At 46.1% G+C, this 18,196-nt stretch overlaps 1 protein-coding gene across 2 annotated transcripts in view; it reads right to left on the bottom strand.

Annotated features, from left to right (window-relative positions):
* ddx11 (DEAD/H (Asp-Glu-Ala-Asp/His) box helicase 11) overlaps nt 1–18,196 on the bottom strand; it is a 169,979-nt gene that overhangs the window by 13,194 nt on the left and 138,589 nt on the right. The window contains exons 24-25 of one of the 2 annotated variants that reach the window (XM_068051077.1): nt 3,855–3,995; nt 3,524–3,608 (exon numbers count right to left, since the gene is read on the bottom strand). In XM_068051077.1, the coding sequence (XP_067907178.1) occupies nt 3,524–3,608; nt 3,855–3,995 (226 nt within the window). The remainder of the gene's footprint in view (nt 1–3,523; nt 3,609–3,854; nt 3,996–18,196) is intronic. The other variant, XM_068051078.1, reaches the window with a different exon arrangement.

The raw sequence follows: 18,196 nt of genomic DNA, 5'->3' as shown, positions 1-18,196 counted from the left end.
GAGTCAGCACCTTCAGGGGATAGGGGGAGAAGATTCAGCACCTTCAGGGGATAGGGGAAGAAGAGAGTCAGCACCTTCAGGGGAAAGGGAGAGAAGAGAGTCAGCGCCTTCAGGGGAATGGGGGAGAGTGTCAGCACCTTCAGGGGAATGGGGGAGAGAGTCAGCGCCTTCAGGGGAAAGAGGGAGAAGAGAGTCAGCGCCTTCAGGGGAAAGAGGGAGAAGAGAGTCAGCGCCTTCAGGGGAATGGGGGAGAGTGTCAGCACCTTCAGGGGAATGGGGGAGAAGAGAGTCAGCGCCTTCAGGGGAAAGAGGGAGAAGAGAGTCAGCGCCTTCAGGGGAAAGAAGGAGAAGAGAGTCAGCGCCTTCAGGGGAATGGGGGAGAGTGTCAGCACCTTCAGGGGAATGGGGGAGAGTGTCAGCACCTTCAGGGGAATGGGGGAGAGTGTCAGCACCTTCAGGGGAAAGGGGGAGAGTGTCAGCACCTTCAGGGGAAAGGGGGAGAAGAGAGTCAGCACCTTCAGGGGAATGGGGGAGAGTGTCAGCACCTTCAGGGGAATGGGGGAGAGTGTCAGCACCTTCAGGGGAATGGGGGAGAGAGTCAGCACCTTCAGGGGAATGGGGGAGAAGAGAGTCAGCACCTTCAGGGGATAGGGGGAGAAGAGAGTCAGCACCTTCAGGGGAATGGGGGAGAAGAGAGTCAGCACCTTCAGGGGAATGGGGGAGAAGAGAGTCAGCACCTTCAGGGGATAGGGGGAGAAGAGAGTCAGCACCTTCAGGGGATAGGGGGAGAAGAGAATCAGCACCTTCAGGGGATAGGGGGAGAAGAGAATCAGCACCTTCAGGGGATAGGGGGAGAAGAGAGTCAGCACCTTCAGGGGATAGGGGGAGAAGAGAGTCTGCACCTTCAGGGGATAGGGGGAGAAGATTCAGCACCTTCAGGGGATAGGGGAAGAAGAGAGTCAGCACCTTCAGGGGAAAGGGAGAGAAGAGAGTCAGCGCCTTCAGGGGAATGGGGGAGAGTGTCAGCACCTTCAGGGGAATGGGGGAGAGAGTCAGCGCCTTCAGGGGAAAGAGGGAGAAGAGAGTCAGCGCCTTCAGGGGAAAGAGGGAGAAGAGAGTCAGCGCCTTCAGGGGAAAGGGGGAGAGTGTCAGCACCTTCAGGGGAATGGGGGAGAAGAGAGTCAGCGCCTTCAGGGGAAAGAGGGAGAAGAGAGTCAGCGCCTTCAGGGGAATGGGGGAGAGTGTCAGCACCTTCAGGGGAATGGGGGAGAGTGTCAGCACCTTCAGGGGAATGGGGGAGAGTGTCAGCACCTTCAGGGGAAAGGGGGAGAGTGTCAGCACCTTCAGGGGAAAGGGGGAGAGTGTCAGCACCTTCAGGGGAAAGGGGGAGAGTGTCAGCACCTTCAGGGGAAAGGGGGAGAAGAGAGTCAGCACCTTCAGGGGATAGGGGGAGAAGAGAGTCAGCACCTTCAGGGGAAAGGGGGAGAAGAGAGTCAGCACCTTCAGGGGAAAGGGGGAGAAGAGAGTCAGCACCTTCAGGGGAATGGGGGAGAGTCAGCACCTTCAGGGGAAAGGGAGAGAAGAGAGTCAGCGCCTTCAGGGGAAAGGGGGAGAAGAGAGTCAGCACCTTCAGGGGAAAGGGGGAGAAGAGAGTCAGCACCTTCAGGGGAAAGGGGGAGAAGAGAGTCAGCACCTTCAGGGGAAAGGGGGAGAAGAGAGTCAGCACCTTCAGGGGAAAGGGGGAGAAGAGAGTCAGCACCTTCAGGGGAAAGGGGGAGAAGAGAGTCAGCACCTTCAGGGGAAAGGGGGAGAAGAGAGTCAGCACCTTCAGGGGAAAGGGGGAGAAGAGAGTCAGCACCTTCAGGGGAAAGGGGGAGAAGAGAGTCAGCACCTTCAGGGGAAAGGGGGAGAAGAGAGTCAGCACCTTCAGGGGAAAGGGGGAGAAGAGAGTCAGCACCTTCAGGGGAAAGGGGGAGAAGAGAGTCAGCACCTTCAGGGGAAAGAGGGAGAAGAGAGTCAGCACCTTCAGGGGAAAGAGGGAGAAGAGAGTCAGCACCTTCAGGGGAAAGAGGGAGAAGAGAGTCAGCACCTTCAGGGGAAAGAGGGAGAAGAGAGTCAGCACCTTCAGGGGAATGGGGGAGAAGAGAGTCAGCACCTTCAGGGGAATGGGGGAGAAGAGAGTCAGCACCTTCAGGGGAATGGGGGAAGAGAGTCAGCACCTTCAGGGGAAAGGGGGAGAAGAGAGTCAGCACCTTCAGGGGAATGGGGGAGAGTGTCAGCACCTTCAGGGGAATGGGGGAGAGTGTCAGCACCTTCAGGGGAATGGGGGAGAGTGTCAGCACCTTCAGGGGAATGGGGGAGAGTGTCAGCACCTTCAGGGGAATGGGGGAGAGTGTCAGCACCTTCAGGGGAATGGGGGAGAGTGTCAGCACCTTCAGGGGAATGGGGGAGAGTGTCAGCACCTTCAGGGGAAAGGGGGAGAAGAGAGTCAGCACCTTCAGGGGAAAGGGGGAGAAGAGAGTCAGCACCTTCAGGGGAAAGGGGGAGAAGAGAGTCAGCACCTTCAGGGGAAAGGGGGAGAAGAGAGTCAGCACCTTCAGGGGAAAGAGGGAGAAGAGAGTCAGCACCTTCAGGGGAAAGAGGGAGAAGAGAGTCAGCACCTTCAGGGGAAAGAGGGAGAAGAGAGTCAGCACCTTCAGGGGAATGGGGGAGAAGAGAGTCAGCACCTTCAGGGGAATGGGGGAGAAGAGAGTCAGCACCTTCAGGGGAATGGGGGAGAAGAGAGTCAGCACCTTCAGGGGAATGGGGGAAGAGAGTCAGCACCTTCAGGGAAAGTGGGGGGAGAGTCAACACCTTCAGGGGAATGGGGGAAAGTCAGCTCCTTCAGGGGAAGGGGAAGAATGTCAGCACCATCAAGGCTAGGGGAGAGTCTCCTCACCCTCAAAGAAACAAAGAACAAAGAAAATTACAGCACAGGAACAGGCCCTTCGGTCCTCCAAGCCTGCGCCGATCCAGATCCTCTATCTAAACCTGTCGTCTATTTTCTAAGGGTCTGTATCTCTTTGCTTCCTGCCCGTTCTTGTATCTGTCCAGATATATCTTAAAAGACGCTATTGTGCCCGCGTCTACCACCTCAGTGGAAGGCGTTGAAAGGGGGGATATGTATTTATATTAATTTTAAATATTAAAATTTCAAAATAAAATTTAGTCGATAACAAATTGTGTTAAGGTCTAAATGTGGGAGGAAAGGCTAATTTTTACTGGTTGTTTCCCTGTCACAGGTGTTGGTGGTTTATAACTGGGCCCACATTTCAAACTGAAATCACGAGTTAACTACATAAATATCATACAAGTAAACAGTGGCCTTTTCAGGGTGTCGCAGTCTGGGGCCAGATCGCGAAGGGGTTTGCATGCAGATACACAGGACATCGTCACTTGCACTCAGTGACTGGGAAATGATACACAAGTACGCCACCTCCTGGGTTATAAAGGAATTTGTACTTAAGGCCCACCCACAACATACCAGAGTCTTGTCCAGATAAGCCATCTTCTCCTGCAGCTCTGGAGAATTGATATTGGGAAACGGCATTCCGACCATCACTACACACCTGTAACACAACACACAGATAACATAATGGATCAAGACTGGTTCAAGTCAGATACAGGTCAGAGAAGGTGCCTGGGAGTTGAAACCCTGCTTATCTCTAATCTATGTAAATGACCCTAGATATTGAAACCTTGTGAGCTTTACAAATTGGTAGAGGGGACTAAAGCAAGATTACCAGTCATGACAAAGGAAGCACTTTACGATCTGTGAAAGGTCCAAAATCATATATACACCAAATCCCATTCACCCATGTTCGCTGGGCTGCATTGGCAACAACTTGATGTAAAGATTTTCATCCTTGTTTGCAAATCTCTCCTTGGTCTTCCCCCTCATGATCTCTGTAATCTCCTCCAACCCTACAACTCTCCGTGATCTGTGTTCTTGTCGTCTGTCCAAATAAAAAAAATAGGCATGTTGCCAAATTTTGTCTGATAACGCTTCAGCGAAGCACCTATGCTAAAGGCGCTACATAATTGCAAGTTATTGTCCTTATGCAAATGAACAAATAGCAATGATATTTCCCTATAATAAATGAGCAGGATTGCACTCTGCACAGTGAAATATGTGGTCACTTGATAAAAAGCCTCTGGAATTATGCCTGGGCTTGACAAGGCATTAATCAGATTGCTTGCCATCATTGAATTCTGATCATGCCACATTGCAACAGACATGCTGGGTAAAGAACAACAAGAATTGTTACATGCATAAAAGGTATTTGAGAGGCGTCAGTTAGTCTGGAATAAAGGCACACAACAAGAGATCTTATTATGGTGAAGAAATAGCTAAATGTACTGATCAAGTGAACCCAAAATTTTACTTCAGGGCAAGTCAAATCAGTGGGACCACAGGGCATATATTTAAAGCAGCAAAAGTCAATTTAAAAGTATATATATTCAGTGAGAAATGTCAAGAAAAATCTGCTGGACAGGGTAGGAAAGACACAGTAATCGGGGAGACAAAGTGCAGCTGGGTGCTATGGGCAGGGAACATCGGAGGAGGCTATTCAGATCCTTGAGTTTGCTCCACCATACAATTAGACTATGGCTGGTCTGCATCCTAACTCCATCAACCTGCCTTTGCTTCATATCCTTTAATGCCCTTGCCTCAAAAAGATCCATCAATGCTAGTTTCAAATTTACAATTGATCCCTAGCTGATTGGGGAAGGGGGGCAGGGGGTGGAGAGAAGAAAGAGAGTTCCAGATTTCCACTATCCTTTGTGTGAAGAAGTGTTTAACACTCTCCTGAATGACCTAGCACTGCACCTCCTCCAAGGCCAAGGTCAATCCACCCTTCCTGCAGTGTCTAGAACTGAGTGCAATACTCTAAATGGGAATCTAACCAGAGCTTTATACAACTAATATAACTTTCAATCCTTTTAATTCCAGTCCCCTTGAGATAAAGGCCAACAGTCCATTAGCCTTTTTACTTAATGTTGTGAGTGATTTTGGTACTTGGACCCCTGAATTGCTCCACTCCTCTACAATTCTCAGCTACTCACCATTTAGAAAATACTCTGATCTAGCTTTCTTCAGTCCAAAGTGGAGGACTTCACACTCCCCCGACACAGAACTCCATTTGCTAATTTTACCCATTCACTTATCAATGCCCCTTTACAATTTTCTGCTCCCCTTCTACATTTTTAGGTGTGTCACCTAACTTAAGGTTGTCAGCATACTTGGATATATGGCTCTATTCCTTCATCTAAGTCATTTGAGGATGATACCAATCGACTGCAGCAGGACACAGATAGGCTAGACAAGTAGGGTAGACAAGTGGCAGATGGAATTTAATACAAACATGAATGAAATGATGCATTTTAGTAGAAGATACAGGGAGAGGCAATATAGACTAAATGGAGCAGCTCTAATGAATTCAAAAGATTGTGCAGGGATAGAGGGACCTGGGGGTTCATGCGCATAGATCTTTGAAAGTGGCAGGAAATATTGAGAGAGTGGTTAGTAAAGCATGTGGGATCTTAGGTTTCATAAATAGAGATATTGAGTACAAAAGCAGGGAAGTTATGCTGAACCTTTATAAAGATCTGGTTAGGCTCCAACTGGAGTATTGCATCCAGTTCTGGTCACCACACTTTAGGAAGGATGTGAGGGTCCGTGAGATGGTGCAGACGAGATTTACCAGAATGGTTCCAGGGATGAGGGATTTTAGTTACAAGGTTAGGTTGGAAAAACTGGGGTTGTTCTCCTTGGAGCAAAGGAGTTTGAGGGGAGATGTGATAGAGGTACACAAGATGATGATAGGCTGACATAAGGTAGACAAAGAAAAGCTGTTCCTATTAACGGATAGTACAAGGACTAGGGGACACAATTTAATGTTTTGGGCAAGAGATGCAGTGGGTAATGTGAGGAAGAACATGCTTTACACAGCGAGTGGTAGTGACTTGGAACGCGCTGCCTATGAGAGTGGTTGAAGTGGAGACGGTGAATGATTTCACAAGGAAATTAGATGAGCACTTGAGGGAAATAAACTTGCAGGGCTATGGGAACAAAGCAGGGAAATGGGATTGACTGCATTGCTCTACAGAGAGCTGTCATGGACTCAATGGGCTGAATGGCCTCCTCCTGTACATAATGGCTATGATTTATAAATATAGTGATAATGGTCAGGCTTCATTCAATGGAAGAGTTGGGGACTAGAGGGACAGGTTTCAGTAGGAGTGTTAGGGGATTAGAGGGGTGAGCTCTCGTGGGCTGAAAGGCTCATTCTCATCCTTGGTCTCCTTACCTACCCTCTCATCCCTATCAGTCCCATGTACGCCTTTGAAGGTAACGGTGTATGCTATTGCATGAGAATATCAGAAAAAACAACCTTATTTTACAATGCCTTTCAGAGGTACACAATTCTGCATCGGGAGCTTTTCTCCCACCTTGCATGAAGAGATTGAGAAAATGTGCCGAGGATCTCCACGCACCAGTGTATCAAGTAAACAAAGGCAAGCAGCCATGGAAAAAGCTCCTCTCCCAGGCACCTTATCTTTTGTAAATCTGATCTCCCAACTGGATGTCATGCCGTCAGGTTTCCTGACAACTATTCTGGTAATTTGTCCCCATTTCTCCTGCTTTTACTTTGCATCAGTATTTACAGTTGAGGAAGAGGATAACATGCCAGACTTTCCATGGAAACGAACGTTGAATCGGGGACAGCAGCAGTATTTATATAGCACCTTCAGCTGAATAAACTGTCCCAAGATGCTTCATAGGAGCATTATAAAGCAAAATTTGACAACATATAAAGTGATATTCGGACAGATGGCCAAAAGCTTGGCTAAAGAGGTATTTAAAGGAGCATCTTAAAGAAGAAAAGAAAGGCAGAGAAGCAGGGAGGTTTAGAGAGGGAATTCCAGAGCTTAGCGAGGTCACAGAGTACTTTGAAAACAACGATAAGAATTTTATAAGTCGAGGTGGCCAACGGGGGCCAATGTAGGTCAGCGAGCTGAGGGGTGATGGGTGAATGGGTCCGAGCAATGACACAGGCAGCAGAGTTTTGTATGGGCTGAAATTTACGGAAGGTACAATGTGGGAATGTTGGAATAGTCGAATGTAGTGGTAACAAAGGCAGGGATGAGAGTTTCAGCGGCAAATGAGTTGACCAGGGGCGCAGTGGTGGTGCGGATACATGGTCAGCAGCTGTAAGAAAATACAGTTTTCCATGGACTTTATGAATTATTACTGAAGCTTGACTAAATTTTATGTAACAGTATGCTTCACAAGGCCAAAAGACTTTTTCAAAGTAAAATAAAACTGCTGAATGCTGCAAGCTATTTTTCACAGATAAGAGAGGCCTTGGGCAGGAATGTCTCCAACTGTTACGAAAGCGACACAAGAACATCTCCAGGCCTGGCCTCGAGGCCCACAGATGATTCAACGAAATGCTGATGACAGGATCTGAAAAAACAACTTTCATGAAAATGCGAATTTAATGGAAGGTGGATAACACAAGGGTGGGCTTTTACCACCCCCCCCCCACCGTGGTTAAGACAAAGAACTCAACATATTATTAGGTATTTTGTATTAAAGGAAACCTTTATAAGACAATAAGATCCTGTCACTATAATAACCAGGTCCACCCCTGAAAAAGGGTATAAAAGATGCTGTAAAAAGACACTTGAGGCTGCAGTCTGTCTCCTGCCACTCAGCCAATTCCAGAGAGTGGAGATAATGGCCAAGAACTTTAATTGGCATGTGACTGTGTTCAGGCCACAACAATTCACCATATTCATTAATAACTTAGATAATGCATTAGAAAGTCACATAACCAAGCTTACTGATGTCACAAAGATAGGAAGCATTGTGTGGGTGGAAGCATAAAATTAGGAAGAGATATCAGTCAATTCAGTGAATGGTAAAAATTGTGGCAAATGGATTTCAATATAGCCAAGTTTGACGTCATCCTATATGGATCTAAAAAGGGTAAAACAGATTACTAGCTAGCTAGCTACAATTTGCCTCAATCTCTGGGTTTCTATTCTTCATCCCTAAACAGTCACTCCTGCTACAAGTGTATGGTGTATGGTTATTGGGCAAGTACAGGACTGAACTTGATGATGACAACCTCCTTGATCAAATAACCTCTTCACACTCACGATCAAAGCTCACACGTGATTAGTAACTACTTGGATGAGAACTCAAAGGATGAAACCTATTCCAGCAAGGAGTTAATGAGCTGTGTTCTCATAGGTGTGGTGGGGGTTGGGGGGTTACGTGTGGCTTTGGGAGAAATCAGGGTTTGTCCATTTTGTTCACATTAAATCATATGGTGGGGTTACGAGAGCTTGTAACAGTGGCCCTCACCAGAGGTCTGAGAGCTTGGCCCGTCCTACAATCAATGCGCCCTGCTTATTGCACAGCAACAGAGCTTTCCCTGCTAATAGCATGGGAAGTTAGTGAAAGCTGCTCAACATGCTGCTTAGGATGACATCAAAAATACAACAGGGTACAGGTTCTTGGCCCAAGCTGTCCATGTTGCTGTTGATCCTGACATGAGTAGTCATCCTAATGCCTTGATTAGTTGTGTATGTATTTCCCCCATGCTCCGAATGTTGGAATGGCATGAGTCTCACTTACAAACGCCAAGGTCAGACACACTGTGAAGGAAGAATTGCCAGGAAGCACTGTGTGAAAGGCCTGGTCTTTCTTTCAGTCCATGTGACAGACACGGTATTACCCTGTTAGCTGGGTTTGTGCAAATATCTCAAGATATCAGAGACAGAGATAAAAGAGTGGGAGCAGAGTGGTGATTCAAAAACTGCGCCAAGAGATCGGAGACAGGACAGAAAGCAGCTGGAGCACAGCAGAAATATTAAAAACTGCCAGGAGATCGGAAGCCGGAGATAAAAGAGCAGAAGCACTGGTGGCATTCAAAAAGTGGCAGGAGATCAGACGCCGGAGATAAATCAGTGGAAGCACAGCAGAGATTCGGAGCCAAACACAGGAAGGGAAAAAAAAAAACTGACATCACAATAATCAGAGAGCACGGGGTGAGTGTACCGGTAAGCTATTAATTTAATTTAAATCAATCAACTATTAAATAAGGCCTGATCAATTCATTAGTGTAAAAACTAAAAGCTAAAGTGAATTTTATAATTTATCATATAATTAAAATCAGTGATCAATTAATCAAATTAGATCTAGGCGATAAAATTAAAAATTAAATATTCGGGAATAATAAAACTAAAGAAGTCTGAATTTTTCAGTAAATTAAAATCTAAGGTTTTTAGATACCAAGAGTAAAAAGATTTTAGTTAACCTATAAAATAAAGTGTCATCAGAACAGGAATAGCAGCTGATTGGCGAGTAGCTGGTGAAATGTTTTTTAAAATTTAAGTAGTAAATTTAACAGTCTAAAATAGAGGCATGGCAGGGCAACTCAGACCCGTGAACTGCGCATCTTGTTCCGTGAGGGAACTCAAGGACACCTCTTGTCTCTTTGACAACCACTTGTGCAGGAAGTGTCGTCAGCCATCTTTGGGAGGGGCTGCGAGGTCGCAGTGCTGCTAGTAAGGTCAAAGTGCAAGCTTTGGTGTACGTCAGGCTTCGGTGAGGAGGGCGAGTATTGACCAGGTAAGGCTTAGTTTTTTTTTTTATTCCCAATTTCTGTCTTTCTTTCTTTTAAGCCAGAAGTAACGCAAGGGGTGGAAATGGCAGTCAATGGGGTAGTATGCTCCTCCTGTGAAATGAGAGAGATCAGGGAGAAGTCAAATGTCCCTGACGACTATGTTTGCAGGAAGTGTGTCCAGCTGCAACTCCTTTAAGATCGCATGGATCGGTTGGAGCGGCAGTTGGACCCACTGAGGAGCATACAAGAGTCAGAAAGTATCATAGACAGGAGCTTCAGGGAGGTGGTCACACCACAAGTTCAGCCAGACAGATGGGCGACAGCCAGGAGGGGCAGGCAGGTAGTGCAGGAGTCCCCTGTCGCTATTCCCCTCAATAACAAGTATGCTGTTTTGGATACTGTTGGGGGGGGGAGATGGCCTCTCAGGGGAAAGCAGTAGCAGCAGCCAGGTCAATGGCACCACGACTGGCTACACAAAGTGTAGGCGAGCGGTAGTGATAGGGGACCCTAGTCAGGGGCACAGATAGGCGTTTCTGTGGCCGCGAGTGAGAATCCAGGATGGTGTGTTGTCTCCCTGGTGCCAGGGTCAAGGATGTCTCTGAGTGGGCACAGGGCATTCTGAAAGGGGAGGGTGAGTAGCCAGAGGTTGTGGCCCATATTGGTACTAATGACATAGGCAGCAAGAGAGATGAGGTCCTGCAAAGTGAATATAGGGAGTTAGGCAGAAGGTTAAAAAGCAGGATTGTAATCTCAGGATTACTCCCTGTGCCACGTGCTAGTGAGGGTAGGAATAGGAGGATAAGGCAAATGAATGCGTGGCTGAAGAGCTGGTGTAGGCAGGGGGGCTTCAGCTACTTGGACGATTAGGATCTCTTCTGGTGCAGAGGTGACCTGTACAAGAGGGACGGGTTGCATCTGAACTGGAAGCGGACCAATATCCTTGCGGGGAGGTTTGCTAGTACTACTCGGGAGGGTTTAAACTAGTCTGGCAGGGGGGTGGGACCCAAAATAGTAGTCTCTCCGATGAGATAGTTGAGGCAAATGTAGAGATTAAAGCAAGTCCAGTAGGCAGGCCGGTCAGGGGCAGGACAGGGAGCGTGGAAGGTCTGGTAGGCTAAACTGCATTTACTTTAATGCAAGAAGCCTTACAGGTAAGGCAGATGAACTCCGAGCATGGATCGGTACATGGGATTTTGATATTATAGCTATTACGGAAACTTGGTTGAGGATGGGCGGGACTGGCAACTCAATGTTCCGGGGTACCGATGCTTCTGGCGTGACAGAGGTGGAGGCAAGAGAGGAGAGGGAGTTGCATTATTGATTGGGGAGGACATCATGGCAGTACTTAGAGAGGATATCCCGGGGGGAACGTCCAGCGAGGCCATATGGGTAGAAATAAGAAAGGGGTGATCACTTTGATGAGATTATACTATAGGCCCCCAATAGTCAGAGGGAATTGGAGGAGCATATATGTAGGGAAATCACAGGTAGGTGTGGGAATTATCGGGTTGTAATAGTAGGTGATTTTAACTTCGCTAATATTGTCTGGGACTACCTTAGTGCTAAGGGATCAGATGGGGAAGAGTTTGTTAAGTCTTTCCAGGATAATTTTCCAAAGCAGTATGTGGATGGCCCTACTAGAGAGGGAAATGAGGCTGGGCAGGTGGTTGATGTGTCAGTGGGGGAGCACTTTGGGATCAGTGACCATAACTCCATTAGCTTCAAGATAGTTATGGAAAAGGATAGGACTGGTCCTCAAGTTGAAGTCCTAAATTGGGGGAAGGCTAATTTCGATGGCATCAGCCACGAACTCTCAAAAGTTGATTGGGAGAGGCTGCTTACAGGTAAAGGGATGTCATGCAAGTGGGAGGCTTTTAAAAGTGAGATAGGAAGAGTTCAGGGCCGCCATGTTCCTGTTAGATGGAAGGACAAGGCTGGCAAGTTTAGGGAACCTTGGTTGACGAGGGATATTGAGGGTCTGGTCAGGACAAAGAAGGAGGCATAGGTCAGGAAAAGGCAGCTGGGATCAAGCGAGTCCCTCGAAGAGTATAAGGGATGTCGGACTACACTTATGAAGGAAATTAGGAGGGCGAAAAGAGGCCATGAGATTTCCCTGGCAGGTAAGATAAAGGAGTATCCTAAAAGGTTCTATAAGTATATTAAGAGTAAAGGGGTAGCTAGGGTGAGAGTCGGTCCCCTTAAGGATCAGTGTGGTAATCTATGTGTGGAGCCACGGGAAATGGGCGAGGTCTTAAATGAATACTTTTCGTCTGTATTTACCGTGCAGAAGGTCATGGAAGCTAGTGAGTTCAAGGGAGGGAACACCGATATCCTGGAGCATATCAACATTACAAAGGAGGAGGTGTTGGAGGTTTTGAAGTGCATTAAGGTGGATAAATCCCCAGGGCCTGACCAAGTGTATCCTAGGATGCTATGGGAAGCAAGGGAGGAGACTGTTGGGGCCCTGGCAGAGTTTTTGTATCATTGTTAGCCACGGGTGAGGTACCGGAAAACTGGAGGATAGCTAATGTTGTGCCTGTATTTAAGAAGGGCAGCAGGGATAAGCCAGGGAACTACAGGCCCGTGAGCCTTACATCAGTGGTGGGAAAGTTATTGGAAGGGATTCTGAGAGACAGGATTTATATGCGTTTGGAAAGGCATGGCCTGATTAGGGATAGTCAGCATGGCTTTGTGCGTGGGAAATCATGTCTCACGAATTTGATTGAGCTTTTTCGAGGAGGTGACCAAGAGGATTGACGAGGGCAGGGCAGTGGACGTTGTCTACATGGATTTTAGCAAGGCCTTTGACAAGGTCCTGAATGGTAGGCTAGTCCAGAAGGTTCCAACACATGGGATCCAGGGTGAGCTAGCCAATTGGATACAAAATTGGCTTGGTGATAGGAGGCAGAGGGTGATAGTAGAGGGTTGTATTTCAGATTGGAGGCCGGTGATCAGTAGTGTGCCGCAGGGCCCGCTGCTGTTTGTCATATATATTAATGACTTGGATGAGAATGTAAGGGTCATGATCAGTAAGTTTGCAAATGACACCAAAATTGGTGGTATAGTGGACAGTGAAGAAGGTTGCCTAAGGTTACAACAGGATATAGATCAACTGGGAAAGTGGGCAAGGGATTGGCAAATGGAATTTCATGCAGACAAGTGCGTAGTGATGCATTTTGGGAAGTTAAACCAGGGCAGGACATATACAGTGAATGGCAGGGCCCTGGGGAGTGTTGTTGAGCAGAGACTTTGGGGTGCAAGTACATAGTTCCCTGAAAGTGACAACACAGATAGACAGGGTGGTGAAGGCGGCGTATGGCATGCTTGCCTTCATCGGCCGAGGCATTGAGTACAAGAGTTGGGACGTCATGTTACAGTTGTACATAACGTCAGTTCGGCCGCACTTCGAGTACTGTGTCGCCGCACTACAGGAAAGATGTGATTAAGCTAGAGAGGGTACAGAAAAGATTCTCAAGGATGTTGCCTGGTTTGGAGGGCTTGAGTTATAAAGAGAGATTGGATAGGCTGGGTCTGTTTTCCCTGGAGTGAAGGAGGCTGAGAGGGGACATGATAGAGGTATATAAAATTATGAGAGGCATAGATAGGGTAGATAGCCAGAGTATGTTTCCCATGGTAGGGGTGACTAAAACTAGAGGGCATAGATTTAAGGTGAGAGGGAGGAGGTTTAAAGGGGATCAAAGGGGTAGATCTTTCACACAAAGAATAGTGGGTATCTGGAATGAGCTGCCAGAGGAGGTGGTGGAGGCAAGAACAGTAGCAACATTTAAGAGGCATCTGGACAAGTATTTGAATGAGCAAGGCATAGAGGGATATGGAATTAATGCAGGCAGGTGGGATTAGTATAGATAGGCATTATGGTCGGCATGGACGCGGTGGGCCGAAGGGCCTGTTTCCATGCTGTACGACTATGAGCTGCAGCAGCTCGAACTCCGGATTTTGGAGCTTCAGCAGCAACCGGCGTCAGTGCAGTCATCCGCGAGGTTGAGAGTTTAGTGGATAACACTTTTATAGATGTCACCTTTATATAGCTTACGGGTTTGCAGGCAGAGGCAAATGGATGGCAATCAGACAGTCATGAACGACTGGACAGGTAGAGCAGGAGTACCCCGAGTGCATCTCACTCACCAATATTCCATTCTGAATACTGGTGAGAGTGATGGTTCTTCTGGGTGTGCAGCCAGAGTCTAGTCCATTGCACCACAGCTGGCTTAGCTGTACAGGAGTGCAGGAGGAATACTGGAAAAGCAACAGTGATAGGGGATTCTCTAATTAGGGGAACAGACAGGTGGTTCTGCAGTCGCAGACATGAATCCAGGAAGGTATGTTACCTCCCTGGTGTCAGGGTCCAGGATGTCACTGGAGCAGCTGCAGAGCACGCTGAGGGGGGAGGGTGAACAGCCAGTGGCTGTGGTCCAATTCGGTACCAACGACGTTGGTAGAAAGAGGGATTAAGTCCCGCAAACAGTTTAGGGAGCAAGGAAAGAAACTAGCAAACAGGACCTCAAAGGCAGTAATCTCTGGATTACTTCCAGTACCACACACTAGCGGGTATAGAAAAAGGATGCAGTAGATGAATGGGTGGCTGGAGAGATGGTGCAGGTGAGAGGGCTTTAGATTCTTTGGACATTGGGATCGTTTCTGGGGGAGATGGGGCCTGTACAGGCTGGATGGGTTGCACCTGAGCAGAGCTGGGACCAATGTCATAACAGGCGATTTGCTAGTGCTTTGGGAGGGGTTTGAACTAACTTGGCAGGGATGTGGGAACCAGGAGGTAATGTTAAAGAGGAAAACCAAGATGCAGAGAGAATTGGGGGAGACAGATTGCACTACAGTAGGAACTAGAAGGCATTAGGCAGGGTCAGTGTAAGAGGGAATGTAGTAAGGTCTAAATTAGGTTTCCTGTGCATGTATTTGAATACACGGAACATGGTAAATAAAGTTGCTGAGCTGCAGCATGGATAGCCACGTGGAAATATGATGTGGCGATGACGAAGACTTGGCTCAAAATAGGGTAGGACTGTGCACTAAATATTCCTAGATACAAGGTGTTCAGGAAAGACAGCGAAGTAAAGAAAGGAGGAAGGGTAGCTGTATTGATTAAGGAGAACATTTCAGTGCTGGAGAGAGGGGATATCCAAAAGGGGCCAAGGACAGAATCGATTTGGTTCGAGCTAAGAAACATCGCACTATTACAGTGCTAGGGTATTGGTGGAGAAGATATAGAGGAACAAATTTACATACAAGAGTACAAATTAGGAGCAGGAGTAGGCCACTCGGCCCCTTGAGCCTGCTCCACCATTCAGTATGGTCATGGCTGATCTGACTGCAACACATTCCCGCCTACCTCAGATAACCTTTCACCCCCTTGCTTATCAAGAATCTATCTACTTTGGCCTTAAAAATATTCAAAGACTCTGCTTCCACTGCCTTTTGAGGAAGAGAGCTCCCAAGATTCAGGATCCTCAGAGAAAAAATTTCTCCTCATCTCTGTCTTAAATGGGCGACCCCTTATTTTTAAACAGTGACCCCTAGTTCTAGATATTCCTACAAGAGGAAACATCCTTTCTACATCCACCCTGTCAAGACTCCTCAGGATCATATATGTTTCAATGAAGTCGCCTCTTACTCTTCTAAACTCCAGCTGATACAAGCCTAGCCTGTCCAAACTTTTCTCATAAGAGAACCTGCCCATTCCAGGTATTAGTCTTGGAAACCTTCTCTGAATTGCTTCCAATGCATTTACATCCTTCCTTAGATAAGAAGACCAATACTGTACACAGTACTCCAGATGTGATCTCACCAATGCCCTGAATAACTGAAGCATAACCTCCCTACTTTTGTATTCAATTCTCCTCACAATACATGATAACTTTCTATTAGCTTTCTTCATTACTTGCTGTACTTGTGTACTAACCTTTCGCGATTCATGCACTAGAACAACCAGATCCCTCTGCATCTCAGAGCTCTGCAATCTCTCACCATTTAGATAATATGCTTCTTTTTTATTCTTCCTGCCAAAATGGACAATTTCACATTTTCCCACATTATACTCCAGTTGCCAGATTTTTGTCCACTCACTTAACCTATCTGTTTCCCTTTGTAGCCTCCTTATGTCCTCTTCACAACATACTTTCCTATCTACCTTTGTGTCATCTGCAAATTTAGCAACCATACCTTCAGTCCCTTCATCCAAGTCATTTATATAAATTGTAAAAAGTTGAGGCCCCAGCACTAATCGCTGTGGCACACCACTCGTTACATCTTGCCAACCAGAAAATGATCCATTTATGCCTACTGTTTCTTGTCAGTTAGCCAATCTTCTGTCCATGCCATTATGTTGCCCCCTACACCATGAGCTTTTATTTTCTGCAATAACCTTTGATGTGGCACCATATCAAACACCTTCTGGAAATCTAAGTACATCCACCTTTATCCACAACAAATGTTACTTCTTCAAAGAACTCCAACAAATTGGTTAATCATGGTTTCCCTTTCACAAAACCATGTTGACTCTGCCGGATTACCTTCAATTTTTCTAAATGCCCTGCTGTAACGTCTTTTAATAATAGCTTCTAATATTTTCCCTGATATGTTAAGCTGACTGGCCTGTAATTTCTTGTTTTCTGTCTCCCTCCCTTTTTGAATAAAGGAGTTACATTGGCTATTTTCCAATCTAATGGAACCTTGCCCAAATCTAGGGAATTTTGGAAAATCAAAACCAACGCACCAACTATCTCACTAGCCATTTCTATTAAGATCCTAGGGCGAAGTCCATCAAGTTCCGGGGAGCTGTCAGCTGGCAGCTCCAACAATTTGTTCAGTACCACTGCCCTGGTGATTGTAATTTTCTTGAGTTCCTCCCTTCCTTCCATTTCCTGATTTACAACTATTTCTTGGATGTTACTTGTATCCTCCATAGTGAAGACCGATGCGAAATACCTGTTCAATTCATCTGCCATCTCCTTATTTTCCTTTATTAATTCTCCAGACTCACTTTCTATAGGACCAACGCTCACTTAGTTAACTTTTCTTTTAAAATACCTATAGAAACTCTTACTATCTGTCTTTATGTTTCTCGCCAGCTTTCTCTTATACTCTAATTTTTCCCCCGTATTAATCTTTTAGTTGCTCTTTGCTGCTTTTAAAATTCTGTCCAATCGTCTGACCTGCCACCCATCTTTGCACAATTATATGCTTTTTCTTTAAATTTGATACTACCTTTACCTTTTTTTAGTTAACCATGGATGGCGGGTCCTCCCCTTGGAATTTTTCTTTCTCGTTGGAATGTATCTATTCTGTATATTCTGAAATATCCCCTGAAATGTCTGCCACTGCATCTCTATTGACCCATCCCTTAACGTACTTTGCTAGAGCACTTTTGTTAACTCTGCTTTCATGCCCTCATAATCGCCCTTTTTTCAGTTTAAAATACTAGTCATAGACCCACTCTTCTCTCCCTCAAACTAAATGTAAAATTCAATCATATTATGATCACTACTGCCTAGGGGTGCCTTCACTATGAGGTCATGAATTAAATCCTATCTCATTGCACAATATGAGATCTAGTATAGCCTGCTCTCTGGTTGGCTCCAGAACATGCAGTTCTAAGAAACTATCCCGAAAACATTCTATGAACTCATCTAGGCTACCTTTGCCCATCTGATTTTTCCAATCTGTATGTAGATTAAAATACCCCATGATTATCGCTATACTTTGCTGACAAGCACCCATTATTTTTTCCTTTATACCATTTCCTACCATGTGGTTATTGTTAGGGGACCTGTACACCACTCCCACAAGTGACTTCTTGCCTTCATCATTTCTTATCTCGACCCAAACCGCTTCTACGTCCTGGTTTCCTGAACTTAGGTCATCCCTCTCTATTGTGTTAATACCATCATTAATTAACAGAGCCTCCCCTCCACCTTTTCCTAGCTTCCTGTCCTTCCAAAATGTCAAGTACCCTTCAATATTCAGGTCCCAATCTATGCTATTCTGCAGCCATGTCTCTGTAATGGCTATCAGAGCTTTTAGTTTTGTCCTTTTATTATTTTTGTAACCTCTAGCCTTGTCTGCGGATTTACTCCTAGATATGTAATCACTGTCCCTTCCTGTCACGGTCTGTTTATCTTTTCCCATATTAATATCTTTCTCTCTTGCCTTGTCTCTACTCTTTGATTTTCCACATCTTCCCAAATGTGATCCCTTGCCCTCAGTATTTAGTTTAAAACCCTCTCTACTTCCCTAGTTATGCGAGGTTTTGCAAGGATATTACAAAGAGGTACAAGAATTATAGTTATAAAGGGCACTTTAATTATCATAATATAGATGGGGATAGTCATAGTGTAAAGGGCAGGGAGGGGCAAGAGTTTCTACAGTGTGTTCAGGATAATTTCGACATCAGCATGTTTCCAGTCCAACAAGGAAGGGGGTATTGTTGGATCTGGTTCTGGAGAATGAGGTGGGTCAAGTGATTCAAGTTTCAGGAGGGTAGC

The sequence above is a fragment of the Heterodontus francisci genome, chromosome 18 (assembly GCF_036365525.1).
Source record: "Heterodontus francisci isolate sHetFra1 chromosome 18, sHetFra1.hap1, whole genome shotgun sequence".
NCBI lineage: Eukaryota > Metazoa > Chordata > Chondrichthyes > Heterodontiformes > Heterodontidae > Heterodontus > Heterodontus francisci.
The sequence above is the reverse complement of the archived record's forward strand: the minus strand, read 5'-3'. Positions and strand labels throughout refer to the sequence as shown.